Source organism: Daldinia childiae (genome assembly GCF_008694065.1).
Source record: "Daldinia childiae strain JS-1345 chromosome Unknown Scaffold1, whole genome shotgun sequence".
Taxonomy (NCBI): Eukaryota; Fungi; Ascomycota; class Sordariomycetes; order Xylariales; family Hypoxylaceae; genus Daldinia; species Daldinia childiae.
The window spans coordinates 1,418,208-1,434,870 of NW_022984642.1; the positions used below are offsets into that span (position 1 = coordinate 1,418,208).

At 45.9% G+C, this 16,663-nt stretch overlaps 7 protein-coding genes across 8 annotated transcripts; 3 read left to right on the plus strand and 4 right to left on the minus strand.

Moving 5' to 3' along the window:
- Positions 1-485: 485 nt before the first annotated feature.
- On the plus strand, positions 486-1,232 carry GL218_00359 (putative maintenance of ploidy protein mob1; the record flags this gene model as incomplete). Its single annotated transcript, XM_033576773.1, has 2 exons — positions 486-508; positions 599-1,232. 2 exons carry the CDS (start codon positions 486-488, stop codon positions 1,230-1,232), a joined length of 657 nt encoding a protein of 218 aa, XP_033441547.1.
- Positions 1,233-1,815: 583 nt separating this feature from the next.
- Positions 1,816-3,106, minus strand: GL218_00360 (putative mitochondrial carrier C29A3.11c; the record flags this gene model as incomplete). The annotated part of the gene is made up of 5 exons (XM_033576774.1): positions 1,816-2,024; positions 2,075-2,227; positions 2,282-2,467; positions 2,530-2,748; positions 2,836-3,106. The coding sequence occupies 5 exons, from the start codon at positions 3,104-3,106 to the stop codon at positions 1,816-1,818; spliced, it is 1,038 nt and encodes a 345-aa protein (XP_033441975.1).
- A 4,361-nt stretch (positions 3,107-7,467) lies between these two features.
- On the plus strand, positions 7,468-7,923 carry GL218_00361 (uncharacterized protein; the record flags this gene model as incomplete). Its single annotated transcript, XM_033576775.1, has 1 exon — positions 7,468-7,923. The coding sequence occupies one exon, from the start codon at positions 7,468-7,470 to the stop codon at positions 7,921-7,923; it is 456 nt and encodes a 151-aa protein (XP_033441974.1).
- A 384-nt stretch (positions 7,924-8,307) lies between these two features.
- On the minus strand, positions 8,308-8,676 carry GL218_00362 (Mitotic-spindle organizing protein 1; the record flags this gene model as incomplete). Its single annotated transcript, XM_033576776.1, has 3 exons — positions 8,308-8,373; positions 8,458-8,535; positions 8,584-8,676. 3 exons carry the CDS (start codon positions 8,674-8,676, stop codon positions 8,308-8,310), a joined length of 237 nt encoding a protein of 78 aa, XP_033441977.1.
- Positions 8,677-9,157: 481 nt separating this feature from the next.
- On the minus strand, positions 9,158-10,017 carry GL218_00363 (putative kinetochore protein spc25; the record flags this gene model as incomplete). Its single annotated transcript, XM_033576777.1, has 2 exons — positions 9,158-9,705; positions 9,786-10,017. The coding sequence occupies 2 exons, from the start codon at positions 10,015-10,017 to the stop codon at positions 9,158-9,160; spliced, it is 780 nt and encodes a 259-aa protein (XP_033441976.1).
- Positions 10,018-14,427: 4,410 nt separating this feature from the next.
- On the plus strand, positions 14,428-15,201 carry GL218_00364 (PITH domain-containing protein 1; the record flags this gene model as incomplete). The annotated part of the gene is made up of 2 exons (XM_033576778.1): positions 14,428-14,681; positions 14,793-15,201. 2 exons carry the CDS (start codon positions 14,428-14,430, stop codon positions 15,199-15,201), a joined length of 663 nt encoding a protein of 220 aa, XP_033441971.1.
- A 201-nt stretch (positions 15,202-15,402) lies between these two features.
- GL218_00365 (Coiled-coil domain-containing protein 25) lies at positions 15,403-16,324 on the minus strand (the record flags this gene model as incomplete). 2 transcript variants are annotated; one of them, XM_033576780.1, is made up of 4 exons in its annotated part: positions 15,403-15,549; positions 15,608-15,965; positions 16,134-16,173; positions 16,252-16,324. In XM_033576780.1, 4 exons carry the CDS (start codon positions 16,322-16,324, stop codon positions 15,403-15,405), a joined length of 618 nt encoding a protein of 205 aa, XP_033441970.1. The 2 variants fall into 2 exon arrangements, with proteins under 2 accessions (XP_033441970.1, XP_033441969.1); XM_033576779.1 differs by having other exon boundaries at positions 15,608-16,004.
- Between the last annotated feature and the right edge of the window lie 339 nt (positions 16,325-16,663).

A 16,663-nucleotide genomic window follows, 5' to 3' on the forward strand; every position in this document is an offset into this window, starting at 1 on the left:
TAGGGAATGGAATTTTAAAGCTTAAGATGAGGTCAGAAGATTTGAAGGAAAGCGTTTACCCAGGAAGCTGGCAGTAGCAGGGAACCCCTGCGTCAGATCAATGTGGAAATGTGGAGGGGACGAGGGGACGAATGCCCGCCGGCATTGAAATGGTCCGTGCACAGCATAGCAACCAAGCAACCAAGCAAAACATCCCCAATTCATTTACATATATCAATGCCATCGTCAAACACAACTTTACTGTTACAACAGACACAGACACAAACATACAATTACTTATAGTCACTGTACTACACTGCGCTTTTAACTAAACACTCGTAAACACCATATAGCAAGGTAAGTCCATGCTTATTTACCAGATTCCTCGTGTACCTTATCTACCGCACAACCGCACAACCGCATCGAGCCCCGCTAACACGAACGTAATGGCGCAGTCGATAGAACAACCGAGCTTCAATTCCCCCCTGCGAATTATCGGGGAAAAGATGACTTCCTTCGTCACCACCGTGTAAGTCAATGCTAAGCCAGCCATCCATACCATTCATGCTCATATATATACATCAACCTCGTTCCCACTAACCAAAAAAACAAAACACAGAAACCAGCGCGCGCGCAACCAATTCCGCGCCCGCGGCGGCAAGGGCGGCAACACAAGCTACCAGCTACGCCAATACGCCGAAGCCACCCTCGGCGGCGGCAGCCTGCGCAAGGTCGTCAAGCTACCGGAAGGCGAAGACGAGAACGAGTGGCTAGCGGTGAACATGGTGGACTTCTACAACCAGGTGAACCTTCTATACGGCGCCATTACCGAGTTCTGCTCGCCGCAGTCGTGCCCGGAGATGAAAGCGACGGACGAGTTCGAATACCTATGGCAGGACGGCGAGACGTACAAGCGGCCCACCAAGATGGCCGCCCCGGACTACATCGAGCAGCTCATGTCGTGGGTCCAGGCGTCCATCGACAACGAGTCCGTCCTCCCCTCCCGCATCGGCGTCCCCTTCCCCAAGTCCTTCCCCGCCCTCGTCCGCCAGATCTTCAAGCGCATGTACCGCGTCTACGCCCACATCTACTGCCACCACTACCCCGTCATCCGCGAGCTCGGCCTCGAGCCTCACCTCAACACCTCCTTCAAGCAGTACGTCCTCTTCATCGACGAGCATAACCTCGCCACTGGCAAGGACTTCTGGGGGCCTCTCGGTGACCTCGTCGAGAGCATGCTGCGTAGCGATTGAGTTGGTTTGAAGTCTCAAGGAGTTTTAGGAGATCATGAATGATGGGTAGATGCGTCGATGATGATGCCTGCGCGGAGGTAGAATAGTAGTCATATTGCATCTTTTTCAGGCTTGGCGTTTAGGGGGAACATCAGACTACAACGTTGCTTTGCTAAGGATACATAGATTAAAGGGTAATTCGCTGTTCGCAGCACAGGCTGTGATACTGTCACATGGAATGACTATCATTCGGCCGTTGCACTTGTATACTATTGGCTGTGAGTCGTGCCGGAGTTATGCGTGGCAGGGAGTATCCGATCGGAGCATCATATCACTTTGATTCTGTCGTGGCATGGATAACGTGCATTTATTGATTTATACATGCTAAAATCGTCCTGTGTGTCCCCTTGGAAATGATGTGCTATTCCAGTCATAGTTCCCGGGACTTGTTGTAAGATTTGTCCGCCAAATATGTTGCCTAGCTGTCCCCTTTTCAGGTTACCATGCTAATCTAGGGCGTTACATGACCCTTACCAACGCCATATCAAATATGTTTTGTCGTACTAAAGTATCGTACGATAACTAATTAACCCGTCACGAGTACCTATTCCTTGAGAGCGTTGATTCGCTTTTTGAAGAATTCAAACGCTGAAAAGAACACTGCATTTACGGCCGCAGATCGACCCATAGACACACCAAGTCCGCGATACATATCCCGTCTGAAAAACTGTATCTTCGGGACGGGCACTTTCTGGCCCTTGGAATACATCAGTGCATTCCGCTGATAGATGCTCTTGACGGAATCGATAGGGTCTAGAAAGGAGTTAGCTCGAAATTGTCAAACTGACGTAGGAGGTACACACAAATCAAAGCCCACGATACTATGCCACACAGAGCTCCAGCGGCAAGGACGGCAACAGGATTCTTATGTGCATCCTTCCCGCTGAAAGTCGTTAACAGCTGTTTGCTGCTTTCATATGTGGCAAAATAGATGCCCGTTCCGAGGGTATCTCTCACTATAGCTGTGTTAACTAGTGGTGTAGATTATTCTTTAATGGGAGCCGTCTTACATAAATGTAGGTTTAATCCGGTGTACATTCCACTAAAGCCTCTATGCTTAACTATGTTGGCAAGAGTCTTAAAAGTTCCCTTATTATGATAACTGAGAGCAATGGCTTGCCGCTGCGGATCTCCATTCTTCTGCTTCGCCATAAGAACCGACACTTGAGCGCTGAGTTTAGTTAACTCGAAAGGACCTGATTTTGCGTCCGTCAGTTCTGGTTTGAGTCGCATCTCTGGAGTTACTGGGTTGTCTTACATGCAATAAAAGTGATACCGGAGCCAGCTGTGGCTCCAGCAGCCCCGAAGCAAGCAATAGTACCTAAATTCGGGTATGCGCCATTCTTATTCACATGTTCGAGAGGACAGAAGCCGACGTGCTTCTTCATCCAGTCGGAATAAACGTATTTAGAGCGTTGGTAGATGGAGAAAGAAATGGTTCGTACAAGAGTAACACTGGCTAGGGGAGCAGTTACACCTACATGGCAGCGTGGCGTTAGCTATATCGTCGTTGGCGGAAGGATGTCCACGAGCTTCGTGGTACGCCCGATATCGAGTCACATACCTCGAAAGAAACCTCGAATACCCTCCGAATTGTACGTGACGCGTACACAGTCCAAAGCACCGGCATAGGGATATGTCTGCAAACGAGTCTTTACACTATCGAGAGGAAAAGCAGTGACAGTCGACATAACACTAGAGATGCTCGCAGCCGTCTCCGTTCGGTAACGTTTTATCCACCTCCGTGGTTTTTCACTTCCGCCATTGAGCTGAGGCATGGTCCGAGTCCGGATCGTGGAGCTGGTGACATCTTGGAAATTGGACTCAGCTGGCATGGCTCACTTGTTTAGCAGCAGAAGCTATATTGCGGGGGAAGCTTCAGACAATGGCCTCGTAATGAGGACCAGAGTCATCGGCGTGGTCGCGATACAATAGCGTCTCCTGCTAGCAAGAGATATGCCATCAAGATCCCGAACTACGAGGACTCGATGGGTTTTTAGGATGCGGGGTCGAAGGAGTCGATCGCTGAGAAAAGAGAGATTGAAAGGTATGGGTTTTAATAGTTTAAAGTTGTAGTCTAAAGACAAATTGCTAAAGACAAATGTTAAAATATTGTAGAAGTATTGTATTTCATCTACGCACAACACGGAGATAATGTGTATGATGATGTGTATAGAAGTAGAGCTGATAGCCGTCTACGTACTGTAAACAGGCCAATTGAGCTTGAGGAAGCTAAGATTTGTCCAAAGTCTGCTTCTCTGCGGGGTTTGCGCAAGCATACAAAGGATGATATTGGACCCCGGAAGTTTACGTAGTTGTAGATTGTATGGATAGGATTGAGAAGCTGGGCGGGAACAAGAAGTTGAAATGGAGGCTAGGGTCTTTGGGGGGGGGGAGAAAGAGGGTAGGGGGTTATGTACATACAACTACAAGGTACTTCCTAGTGTGTATAGACCCCATGCATGATGTGTGGATACGTAACTTAAATACTAAAACAAGCTAGTCCAGTAAAAGAACGGCTAGAGGAGGGGAAATCGACTGAGAGTTGGACGGTTGTTGAAGTCATCAGTTACATAGAAGAATAATGGTCCGACATAGCTGCATAGGTAGTATAATACCTATAATTCTCCACTAATCCCTTAAATCAGTAACTGCCCAGGTGTCTACATACATACAACTTATGTACCCCGTATGGTTATGTGTATACATGTGTAACACTCATTGCCAATGACGATCTTCTTCATGGCCGCAGCTCTTTGTCTTATCCGTACGAATTCAGTTGATCGTCCGCTATGACCTCGACTGCCTTTTACCCCGATACACTTCTTCCTCTATAGGCAGCTGTCCTGCTGTCCTATGCAGGTTCGAAATAGCTGATATATGGTTGGTCGACGAAACGGAAAAGTTGGAGTTAATCACCTTAATGAATGCGAAAGATCCAAGCCCATATCCTCCACCGGGATAGAATGCTATTTAACCAGTGTTTCAAGCCAATTGTCTCGAGCATAGAAAGCCATCATATTTAAGCACGGAAATTTCGCGGTTCGTTTTGTCGTCTATTCGCCATATCCGCGTGATGAGGACCCTGACTCAGGCCCTTAAATTCGGAGCACTTAAGCTTCTGCATGCAACCCCTCGAAGCTTGCTCCTAAATTGACTACAGCCACGTTTTCGTATAGGCCGGATACTCTTCGTGAGGGGCGCATATCAAATGTGACATGCTTATTGTTTAGATTGGCGCGGAGGCCTCATGTCCATTTTGGAGTTAAGTGTGAGTATCGGAGCGTCGCTGGCTAGATTCTGTACAAGGCCAATTGGGGAGACTAGCAAGACATGAATATCTGCCGAGGACCTTGAGTAATGTAATGGAACCGAACGTGGCAGTATATACTGACTGCACATAGAAGTTAAGAACTTGATGACCACGCAACGAGGCTAGAAAGTGTATATGTTCGTGCGTTATCCTATCGTAAGCACAAACCCATGGACTTGTTAAGCATAGCGATAGTCATGTCATAATGCTTATAGGCCGTTTTTTGAATAAAATTCTCTAATTCGGTTCGTTTCCTAAGAGCTAGTTAGCTATCGATAGAATGAATACCAGAGGGGGTAGCTTTACTTAGGCGCATGCATTGAATGCTCAACCATTTTCCAGGGCATCCGAGAATCATAGTGTCGGTAGTAGGCTACTACTAAGAGATTTTTGAGGATATTATGTTCTAACCCACGAGTCCTAGCAGCAGCTTCAAGAAAACGCAAGGTCCTAGCTGTGTTTCGAGGATCAAACTTGGCCCTCTCGTCACGGAATGCCGCTCTCAGTTGGTCTCGAGCTATATAGCGAGCTGGTTTTGAAAATTGCACAGCATGAAGGAGCCCGCGATATAGATGACGGTATGCATGGATGACTTTGAGATCAGCCATTGTTGAAATTCGTCAGAATCTACGTCCTTCGGCAGTGATGATCGATTATTTGGCATAGCAAGTTTTATTCTATTACTTTCAATTATTGCTGCACGATTGCGCATTTGCGTAGCCCAAAAAAAAAAAAGTATGCACTGTGCCAAGACGTCCTATCAGCCGCTGCCGAGGCCAGGTTATTGACATACATGTACTTTACTAACGCGGTACATATACCTTAATATTGTAGTTTTTATGTATATGTACGTTTAAATCATGCTATAATATACATAAATATACTAATTCAATAGACGCGGTAGTGTGGTAATGAAACGGGGTATATCGCTGTGCTAGGGCTGCTAGGAAACGTTAAATCGTTCAATCGTTAAATCGATTGAATGCCATGTTTCGATCGGATCAACGATCCACTTTGATGTCACTGTCTTCCACTCAAACAATCCAATCGTCGCGAATACCGTCCCTTGGCTTGCCCAGAAGGCCGTTCATCCCAAGCATCCAGACGGGATATCTTGTTATGCATACAACTCTTGTATCATTTTTGGTTTCTTCCCATCTCTATTATACCTACGATTTGTAATTGTTCTTCTTTTATTTTTTGTTTTATTCGTATCCCGGCGAGTTTGACAATGACAAGTCTTCGTAACTAAATTCCGATCGCAGTCTCCATCTCCCTTTTCTGATGGCGTCGCTCGTTACCGACTTTCTTGTCAACCCGGTCATACGACAAGCAAGACGGTTCTCACGATCATCAGGTAACCATACCACTTCCAACTCCGTCTCGCCTACCGAAACACCTATCGAACACAAAGAATGCCAAGACGATGCTATATCAGAGACAGAAGAAGATTCATACTTAGACGACGAAGTAGATGAGAGCATACCGTCGTCTCCCTCATCACGGAGCTCCGTCCACCCAAACCCACATAATGAAGTAGCTGACCTGGATGAGAACATCGCCCAGTTCAATACCATAAATCGTACCATCGCCCGCAACCCCGATACGCATCTCTGCGACCATGACATTCAAAATCTCGACACACATCTTAGTTCGACGTCTATAAGTGGTTCCACTATGGCAGCAGATAGACTGTTATCACCTGCCGATATTTCTTCAAGGATAGAACGAAGAAAATCTTTACCCGAAGATGATGGGATGAGTTCATTGAGGAAACGTGTATTTGCCATCCAAGCACGAGATATTGAACCAGTCGAGAAAGCCCGTTTAATGCACCAGCTTCTAATAGAAGGTTACACGAAATCAAGAAAGGTTGTCCTAGCAGAACGACCCATAACGCCCTCTAGCCCCACAACTTCAGAACAGCGACGATCCCAAGGTCCTCTAGAATCCTTTAAATTCTGGCAGAATACATCAGAGGAGACGGTAACACTCGAGGAATTTGATTTGACACCCGAGGATCTTCAGCCTACATTTGCGCCACCGAAGGAAATATCAGAAGAATCTGGTGAATATGCAGAAGACCCTGAAGACGATCGACATCTCGGTTGCGAGCATTATAGGCGAAATGTTAAACTACAATGCTCCACATGTAATCGGTGGTACACATGTCGTTTCTGCCATGACAAGGTAGAGGATCACATTCTGATCAGAAAAGATACTAGAAACATGTTGTGTATGTATTGCGGCACTGCCCAAAGGGCTAACGATGTTTGTATGTCGTGCGGAATCTCAGCCGCTCGCTATTACTGCAATATATGCAAATTATGGAACGACGATCCGGACAAGCCTGTCTACCACTGTAATGACTGTGGTATCTGCAGGATTGGAAGGGGGATCGGTAAAGACTTCTTCCATTGCAAGGTGAGATAACTAGTTCCAAGTTGACGTTATATTTGTGCTGATCAGCTAAATCAGACTTGCTGCGCTTGCATCGCCATAGGCCAGGAGAAGGACCACAAGTGCATCGAGAGGTCCATCGACTGCGACTGTCCTATTTGCGGCGACTATATGTTTACTTCTCCTAAGGCTGTATGCTTTATGAAATGTGGACATAGTATTCATCGTCAGTGTCATGATGAACACATGAAAGTTGCTTATAAATGCCCGATATGCAACAGGAGCCTAGCAAACATGGAGTTGCGATTTCGGAATATTGATATCGCAATCGAAACGCAGCCCATGCCACCCGAGTTTCGGGACACGCGAGCGTTGATTCTATGCAACGACTGTTCTACCAAGAGCACAGTCAAATACCATTGGCTAGGTTTAAAGTGTGGCCTCTGTGCCTCTTATAATACCGCACAACTTCAGATACTTGGCATGGCAGACGAGGCAATCGAAACTGACCTGCTTGGGCGAGAAATAGCATTCTCCGAGCTAACAGCTTTACGAGGTATTGCAGAAGGGGTTGATGGTGCTCGGGCTCGTGACATAAGGAGGCGTCATTCGTCTACTGTCGCGCGGTCGACAATCAACCAATCCATCATGGAGTCGGATTACCCCGATAGACTTGCGCGCTCTGTGTCTCCACCTGCTGGTCTAGCGGCTTGGAATGCTCTTGCGGGGCACTCTCTCGTGGAAGCTGATGACGAGGATAGAGAGGATATATTGGGATTTTGGAGTCGGCTTCCTCGTAGTATAACTTCGGACGATGATGAGGACGACGCAGATGATTCCGAAGGTGAATCTATATCGTCTTCAGAAGACGAGGATGAGGAGGACGAAGAAGGAGACGATGATGAGATAGATGACTTTGAACTGCTTGGGCACCGCTAAACATGACGGATTGGGGTCGTATGTGGTGGCTTAGGATTGACATTGGGATGGCGTTCAGGTATGGGGGCATTGAGCGCATAACGAAATTCCAGCAGGGTTTGGGCAAAATTAGTTGGTATCCAGTATACAACAACGGTTGGGCATGCAAATTGGTATATTAGATGGGTATAGAGGAAGGAAGTGGTATTCTGTCTCATCCATCCAGGTGCCCGTAAACCTTGGGAGAATGTTCATGACTACGTATATATTGCATATAAACACACTCAAAAATACGTCATTGTTCTATAAGTGTAGCTAGTGAATACGAGTAAAACTCCGAACTCCTTGGCTATGCGGGATACCTAAAGGGCGGACTTTGTCTCAGAATGGGTCGTATCACAAATCTCATCGACCAGTGCTTTGCGCGAAATCTGCCTTTTGCGCCTCCTTGCGTAGAAATTGGACAACGTTCTATATATAATAAATTGCAAATTAGTTCTCTGGTTTTAAGGTTTATGTGTATCAGTTAGAGCTCGTTTAGACTCTCGGACATACCGCGAGGGCCTCAGGGTTCACGCCATTCTCGATCATAGAGATGCAGATAGACAGTGTGCGGCGGTCGAGATGGCAATTCTATTTGTTTGTTAGTATTAAGCTAGGAGTTCATTTTCATCGACTTACTAGGATGGTGGATATCTCATGCAGGATGTCGACGGCTTGTTGCGCGGCCTGCTGCTTTTCGTTGTCGTCTCTGGCGGGACCGGCTGGCGGCATCGTGCACTTAGAGTATCTCAATGAGAAGAGTAATTAATAGAGACCGAGATGTAGAGTAGAGTATAATACGGTGTCTAAAATAATATCAAGATGGTTACGAATTGGCTAAGTTGCATGTAAGAGGATAAGAGACGCGTGGGGTCGCGAACATGGAATTTAGTGGTAATTGTTTGGTTGCAGCTGGTCGCAACTGGCTTTTTATGATCAAGGTAAATGCATGAAGCCACAAACTGGAACCTTCAAAGCTCTTATACACAGGTAGGTATTAGCTACGTTTCAAAAGGCATGCGTTCATTAAGCATTATTCATAAACTACATCTCTTATAGTTAAAGAGAGTAAGGCATTCTCTTTATGCCTAGGTTAGGTAGGTAACCAGTCATAATATACCCAAGCATATCAAGATCCCATAGCAACTAAAGCAACATCCGGCTCTCCAGACGCCACCACAAGTAATAAAACTATACGTAAAAAGCAATGACTTCAAGACTGCATGGCCTCAACAAACAGTTCCCTCATGCCCTTTAATAGCACCGCCAAATCCCTCGTCTCATTAACTCTCTCAAGCACACGATCGACCTTCTCGCGCTCGAGCTTCGGCCTGCAATGGCGGACGTCGTAATCGCGAGACGAAGTACTCAGCTCGAACCAGGCTTCGCGGTCCCAGTCCTTCTCGTCGACATGTGTATATACGAAACGCAAGCGGTCCGTCTGCCCCGCCCCCTCGATCTTCAAGCACAGATTCTGCATCCAGAAGTCTAGCTCCGGCACGTTGAACCGCGACTGCGATTCTATGTATTGCGCGTGCGCCTGCTGCGCCGCCAACCGCGCTTCGATTTCCTTCTGCGTCTCGGCGATCTGCTGCTGTAGCGCGTCCCGCGACCTTTTGTTTCGGTCCCGTTGCTCGGTTAGTGAGGCGATTGCTGCTTGCATCTCCCGCGTCTCGGCGGATTCTTTCGATATCATTTGTTGGTGCGTGTTGGTCTTGTGCTGGAGGATTTCCATATCCTTCTTCTTCATGCGCTGGTCCTCTATTTTGGCGCAACGCCCATTAGTCTTCCTTCATATAGTGTGATATGTTGTGTAGGGGTATAGGCCCGTGTTGGCTCACCTTGCAATTCGGCAACGTTCATTCGGAACTGATTGCGCTCCTCGAGGACGCGCTTTCGCCCTTGTTCGATGAAAGCGTCGAATTTCGCGCTGAACTTTGCCATGCGATCGCGCAGCTCGTCAAAGCCGAAATTGATACTGGGAAGAGAGTCCGCCATGGAGGGGGCCGTCGCCGACATCGTTTGCCGGCCGCTTAGGCTTGACGACAAGGACGATTCAAATGCAGATGCCATTTTCGTTTATGATATTTTCAAATCCGATAATACGTGGTTTTTTTTCGGCTGGTAAGTACTGAGAAATTAATCGATTCTATTGCGTTATGACAATATTGTGGTTGGTGATTAACTGTAAGTGCCTATCAAATGTATTCGCAAATCCAAATTCACAAAGGCAAACCAACCCGCAAATGTTTATGTTCGTTGCCGAGCGGCGCTAGACTCGGCAGGTAGTATCCACTTAAAAGTACTCTAACGTGGAACTATCACTTATACAAATCTGCCTACCTATCAACTTGCCTTTTAACAAATCAGCAATTATGCTTCTATTTTTTCCAAATTCGAATTAGTTAAGTCATATTGATTTTGACTTAAACCACGAAATATTTATATGGGTAGTTGCAGTGTTTTCATAGGGAATATACTTAATACCTACCTGTAGGTACCTAGGTAGCCGTTAATGCTAAATAAAACTAAAGGTGGCACTGAACCTTATGCGATAAGATAGTGCACACGACGCGCTTTTCGAGGTCCAACTATTTCCTGTTTCAGCAAGTTCAACATTTTCACTTCTCATCCTCTGCTAGTGAATTTTATCTTCAACACAAACTTCGTTTTTTAACCAATTCTTTTCGGAGAATCTTGGTCTCGTTCTTCTATGCTCTATATTGTTTTACATTCTTTGGCTCTTCAAGCCATCGCTATGTACGAAAAACAACAATTAACATCCGAGAAGAAATATATCGAGCCTGGCTCTCCGAATGACTGACCGTCAAGTTACTGAATCATCTGTTGGACTCGCAGGACGCCTTTCACATATACCCTATGAACCAGGCAAGGCGGAGGATTGCGGATGGAAATCCACAAGGAACTTTACTCAGAATAGTAAGTCCCTATAATCCTAACTTCATTTTTAAAGCATCTAACATCTTTTTCTTTTGAAGCGCCTGTATTTAGGGAACTTAGCCCTTGCAAGACATGGTTTCCAGCTCTTAATACTGCTGATGTAGCATCTCATGCTTCATCAACTGGCACCGTATGGGAGGTAACTCGGAAACAACAGAAATGGCTATTGAAAGCCAACCCCGAAGCCCACCTTGGAAATGAATGTATCCATGACCAATTATTGTCATCACATTCACCAGATCAGTTTCATGGGGGTGAACCACGAGATTCATCTCTCTGTGCGATCGGTGAGTTAACCGATACAAGCGATTCAAAGAAGAACTCTGGTGCGCCGTTGATAGCAACCGTTACTGGTGAGGCTGGCGATATCCTCCGTCTGGCTAAACCGAGTACAGAAGAATGGCAATGGGGCGAAGATGACAGTGTCTCACTGCGAACTTCAGATATGAGGGAAACAGATGAGTTTATTCTCTACGAGGATTATGAACTTGTAGGACCTATTCGTTATCTAAAATCCGTAGTCGATTCAAAGAGGTATGATCCGACGCGCTGGGTTATCGTCCAGAGAGACTCCGGGACCCGAGTATTCCGGCCGGAATACCACAGGACGCCGACGATATCCGATTACACTAACGTAGAAATACCGTCTCGTATTGCTGCAAACCCACTGTTCGCCCTCTCAAAAAGCCAGACTGGAGGGAATCCACATTCGGATACGTCGTTCAACCCCGGCATCAGATCGAAGCCGCCTCAGTTTGGGCTAATCGATGAATGTGGATTCTGGAGTATCTGGGATGTCTCTCATATTAGAATCAGAACTGGGAAGCCGCGTGTGAGCCTGAACAAATGCGGTCATATTGAAAAAGGCATTATGGGTCATTTGCCATCTAGAGGCACAGGGGTAGCACAATGGCACAAGATATTATGGGTTGGCTGTGCGGGGAGCTTAGAAGAGTCGCAGACCTTTGATTTTGAGGAAGACGTGGATATTTCTGAAGCCCAAGGGTCCTTTCCACAGCTTGTGCGATCTTCAACGTTGCTTTTGTGCAGTCCGAAGCTGGTTAGGCTGCTAGATCTCACAAATAACACGTTTCTCCCTGATCTGCCCCTTTTGGGTGAAAGAGGCCAAGATTCCATTCTGGATGTGCATACAAACCTGCAAGACACCCAATACATGTTCGTTCTAACTACATCAAAGTTGTTTGTAGTTAGGATATACTCTACTCGGGAGCAGGATTGGGGTGAAGTACAGAAAAGCTCTGCTATTGTGCTGTCAGTATCGCATTTCAGAGATAGCTTCGACCGATGCTTGAAGCTTGCAGTCACCCCAGGGGCCGCATCGTCAGAGCATGTCACTTCCTTGATCTTCGTATACTCTAGAAATAGCAATCAGGTCGACCTCTATTCCGTTACTATGCCGAAAAAGAACCCTTCTAGGGTCTCCTATCATCGCGAGGCAGTTTCATTAGATGTCATTCGCCGCCAATCCCCAAACATAGCTCTCCAAAGTATATGTTTTCATCCTACGCCAATCATTCTGAAATCTCCGAATACACTGACTGATTTTGCGCGGCGCCTTATCCGACAAGAAATTCGATTTTACCAGCTTTTCGCTATGACAAAAGATATGTGTCTTGTCTCTACTCTCTGCACATCCACATCCACATCTACATCAGCCATCGATCAGATAAAATGTCCGGACCACAGAGTATCTCGGACTAAAAACCTGTCTAAAGAAAGAAAAAAATTGTTGAAATATATGACGTCCCATTTTGTTGTGCCGGACGATATCGACGTGCAAGGTAGTTATGAATATGGAAGCATCCAAGACATCACGAAAATGTTTCATCCGTGGCCAACAATACGAAGGCCCCTTGGGATATTTTACGAGCACATATGTACAGCTTTTTCTCTCCAGATTAAAAGAAACCAAGAACAGTCTTCCAGAGAGGACGACTTTGGTTCTAATCCGTTCGACCATGTTCGTGTCGTTATTGGGCAAGCTATTCAGGATGGAACTATGTCCGCCACTACTCTGTAGGTTTTCTCTATACCTCTTGATATTGTCAAAACTAATTAGAACTAGTTTCGAAATGATCGAAGACCCGGCATTACCGGCTGATTTGAGCCAAGCTGCTACCGAATGGGACTTTGAAATAGAACAACTCGGGCATATTAACCCCGATATAACATTAATAGCATTGAATCGACCACTCAGCCAGGTCACGGAGCCAGCAACTTCACTGCATGGTCTCTTTTCCGCTTTTTCCAGCATGGTAGCTGGCTCTGGCTTAAGTGAAGGGGACCAAAACTGGATGCAAGAAGCAAAATCTACCGTATTTCGACAGATTGCATGTGATGTATACTTGTCCCTCATTGGGATAGTTCATCGCCAAATAGAGTCGAGGCAGACCCAACGATCTCTTACTGAGGAGCTAGAAAGCATGGCCATTGACAGTCAGCCAGAAAGCCGTATGGGAAGTTTGTCAAGATCACAGTCCGAGGTGCCTATTTCAGAACCCCAAACGCCCAGAGTGGAAAGCCAGGGGGAGGATCCAGCCATGACTCTTTTGAGGTCATACACAGGCACCGGCAAATTTGTACCGACAAAGCGTACAATGCTCCTAGACAAATGGGAAGTCGGAGCCAACCCCGATACTTATGTGTTTGATCTCGAGAGAAATAAGGAGGTGACTCCCGGTATGCAGAGGAGAGTAAAGCAGCTAGCCCGCGAGAGTCGGAAAAGACGCAGGGCAGAAACACTACTCCGGATACAAAAGGATAAAGAGCCGAATCTGCCGGCTACCCAACCAGCGCTAAATACCCGTTCCTTCAACCAGCATAGCCAGCCTACCGCATATTCTTCACAGACCCAGGCAATGATGTCAGATCCGTTACAGACTATGTCTCAACCAATACCGGGTATCTTTGGTCGAAGAGACGAGCGGCCGAAGAAAAAAGTAAAAAAGCGAAAAGGGGGGTTTTAATAGTGTTTAGATATCAGAGTATAAGTGTTTATTATAAAGTCGTTGGGAATATTTCTAAGTCTTCAGGAGAAATGAGACTATTAGCTATTGTTGAAACCTCAAAGCATGCTAAAAATGCGTCATACTTCATAATAGACAGTTAGACCGAATTATATTCTTAAGTGTTTGCTCGGACAGAAATTTATGTGCTTGGATAAAAAAAACTTGGGTATACCTATACCTTACTAGGTATAAGTACTGAAGCGTAAAAAGATGTATATGTACGTAAATTGCCTTAGTAAGAGTATATCTAAGTTTTGGCATTACCAAAACAACCCAGTCAATTCACCGCATCTAACCGCATTTCCCAACTCCATGCAATTACCCGATCTATAGCTTTGCACCATCAAGTCCCAACAAGCTTTATTCATCACTATATAATTCACTATATAATCAAGCCATGTCCGGAAACATTTGAACTTTTCCAAAAGTCATGATTACCTCATTTAATCATTACATGTACCGAAATACTAACTATTAAAATTCAACTGCTAAAATGTCTAACTGTCGTGAAGAACATGAGCATGGTGGCGATCATCATCATAACCATGAGCATGACCACACAGACGACATAGTGCCCACTATACATCATAGCTTATATCAGCATATCATTTTCGACCAAATCACCACGTTGAACGAGGCGCAAGGGGATTCCGGCAGGAAAATCATTGAGAAGACATGGGCTGAGAGTGATCAGCTGGTCCCAGAGCTCCAGAGCGATGCCGATGAGCAGCTTATTATAAACGTACCGTGAGTATTTTCCCTTTTTACGTAGAGTGACTACCTACCTATATTTCATTTATCCATCATAGCATCAACCCTACTCAACCCTACTCAACCCAACTTACTCACCTGCTACAGATTCACCGGCCAAGTCAAGCTGCACACAATCCTGATACGCGCACCCCTTGACCAAACAGCACCGCGCCTACTCAAGGTATTCTCAAACCGGGAAGACGTGGACTTCGATGTAGCCTCGGAAATGACTCCTACGCAGACGTTTGAGCTGTCGCAATTCGACGGCGTGCAAGAAGTGGCTGTTCGTCGGGCTCTATTCGGCAATGTGCGCCGGCTAGCTCTGTTCGTCGAGGACAACTTTGGCGAGGAGACTACGCGAATCTCTTATCTGGCTTTCAAGGGGGATTGGCTACCTATCGGGCGTGCGCCCGTGAATATCCTGTACGAGGCCGCGGCGAGACCAAGCGATCACAAGGTTAAGGGGACGGCGGCGTACAGGCGTCTTGATTCTACGTTTAATAGAGAAGGTTAACGTGCGGTATGGAAGAAGGTAGAAAAGTGCTAGGCATTACTACCCTCCACGGGCAAGATTGGTGATGAAAAGGGGATCAATCAGTCAATAATCAGGCGCCTTTTAGCGCAGAAGGATCATTATACTCACGAGATCTCCATTATTATTATGAGGTAATCACGAAGTTATATATTGCTTCGGTAGGAAAATTCATTTGTTCTTTTACATAAAATCCTCCTCCCAGTTCTCGTCCCTGTTCTGATTGCTCGAGGACTCCATGTTCTCTTCCGTAAACAGTTCATCGTAAGCGTGGTCTTTCTGCCACTTCTTCTCCTGCCTCTCCTTCATTATTCTGGCCTCTTCCTTCTTCTATAGCTATGGTGTTAAGCTAGCACATTTCACGACGGAACTGATGAGAGGAACTTACTCGTTGTTGTTGAGCAGCCTGGTCTCGCTTTCTTAACTCTCTACGATGATCCTCTCTTTCCTGCTGAAGATCGGGTTGCTTCTCTACCTTGGTCTTGTTGAGCCGGTTGATGATGACGTTTTCACGTTGGACAACGAGAACCTTCTTGACCTTACGCGGATCCTTGAAGCTCACCTGACCGGCGGCCATACTACCGTCTTTCTTCAGATTGGACCAGGGTGTATAGATAATGGTGATATTATCCTTCTTATTGCCCTCGATGGAGTTGGCCTTGGTCAGCTGCGCTAAGTCCGTCACCAAGTCTTCCGGTATATTCTCCCACGAGTCGCCCTCATTGAGTCTTAGATATATATGCGCGCTGGAAAGTTTATCCACGTGAAACTGCTCATAACAACCCCTATCGCATGAGATTCGTGACACTTTCCAAGTTGTAGTTTAACATGTTTAGGATTTTTCATACCCTAAGGAGAGATAATATGAATACCGCGTACTTATTTGGTAAATGAAGAATAACGACGCTACTTACCAGACGTCTTCTTCCCAACCGTACTTAATCAATTCCTCATCTTTACGATGATTGTCAGTACGTTAGGTATGTAGTTGGCATGGGTACGACCCAGATCAGGGATATAAAGATCACCCACTCTCGAATTTGTCCTTGCCGACGTAGACGAACGCTGGAGGATCAACAACTGTCGATTTGAAGTAATAAACCATTTTGATATCGACGTGTAAGATATTAAATATAATATAGTTTTTAATTCTTGAAAGATTTCAGATAACTTATGAAGGAACAGAAATATACTTTCTTCCTTTTTTTTTTTCAGCAGGCGCAAAGTGCTTTATTCCAGCGCGGGCCTATAGATCTATGCTTACCCCTACGTGGTGGAACGTACCCCACCTACCGCAGATTCCCCGAAAAAGTTCCCTAGGACCCACTCGACATTTTTCAACTCTAGACCAAAGCTTCAACTTATCCTATCTCGAATTGTCATTCCAAGCCGCCACTTTAATGCCTGCCGTCTACTCGGCATACCGAACTTACGAATAACCAAG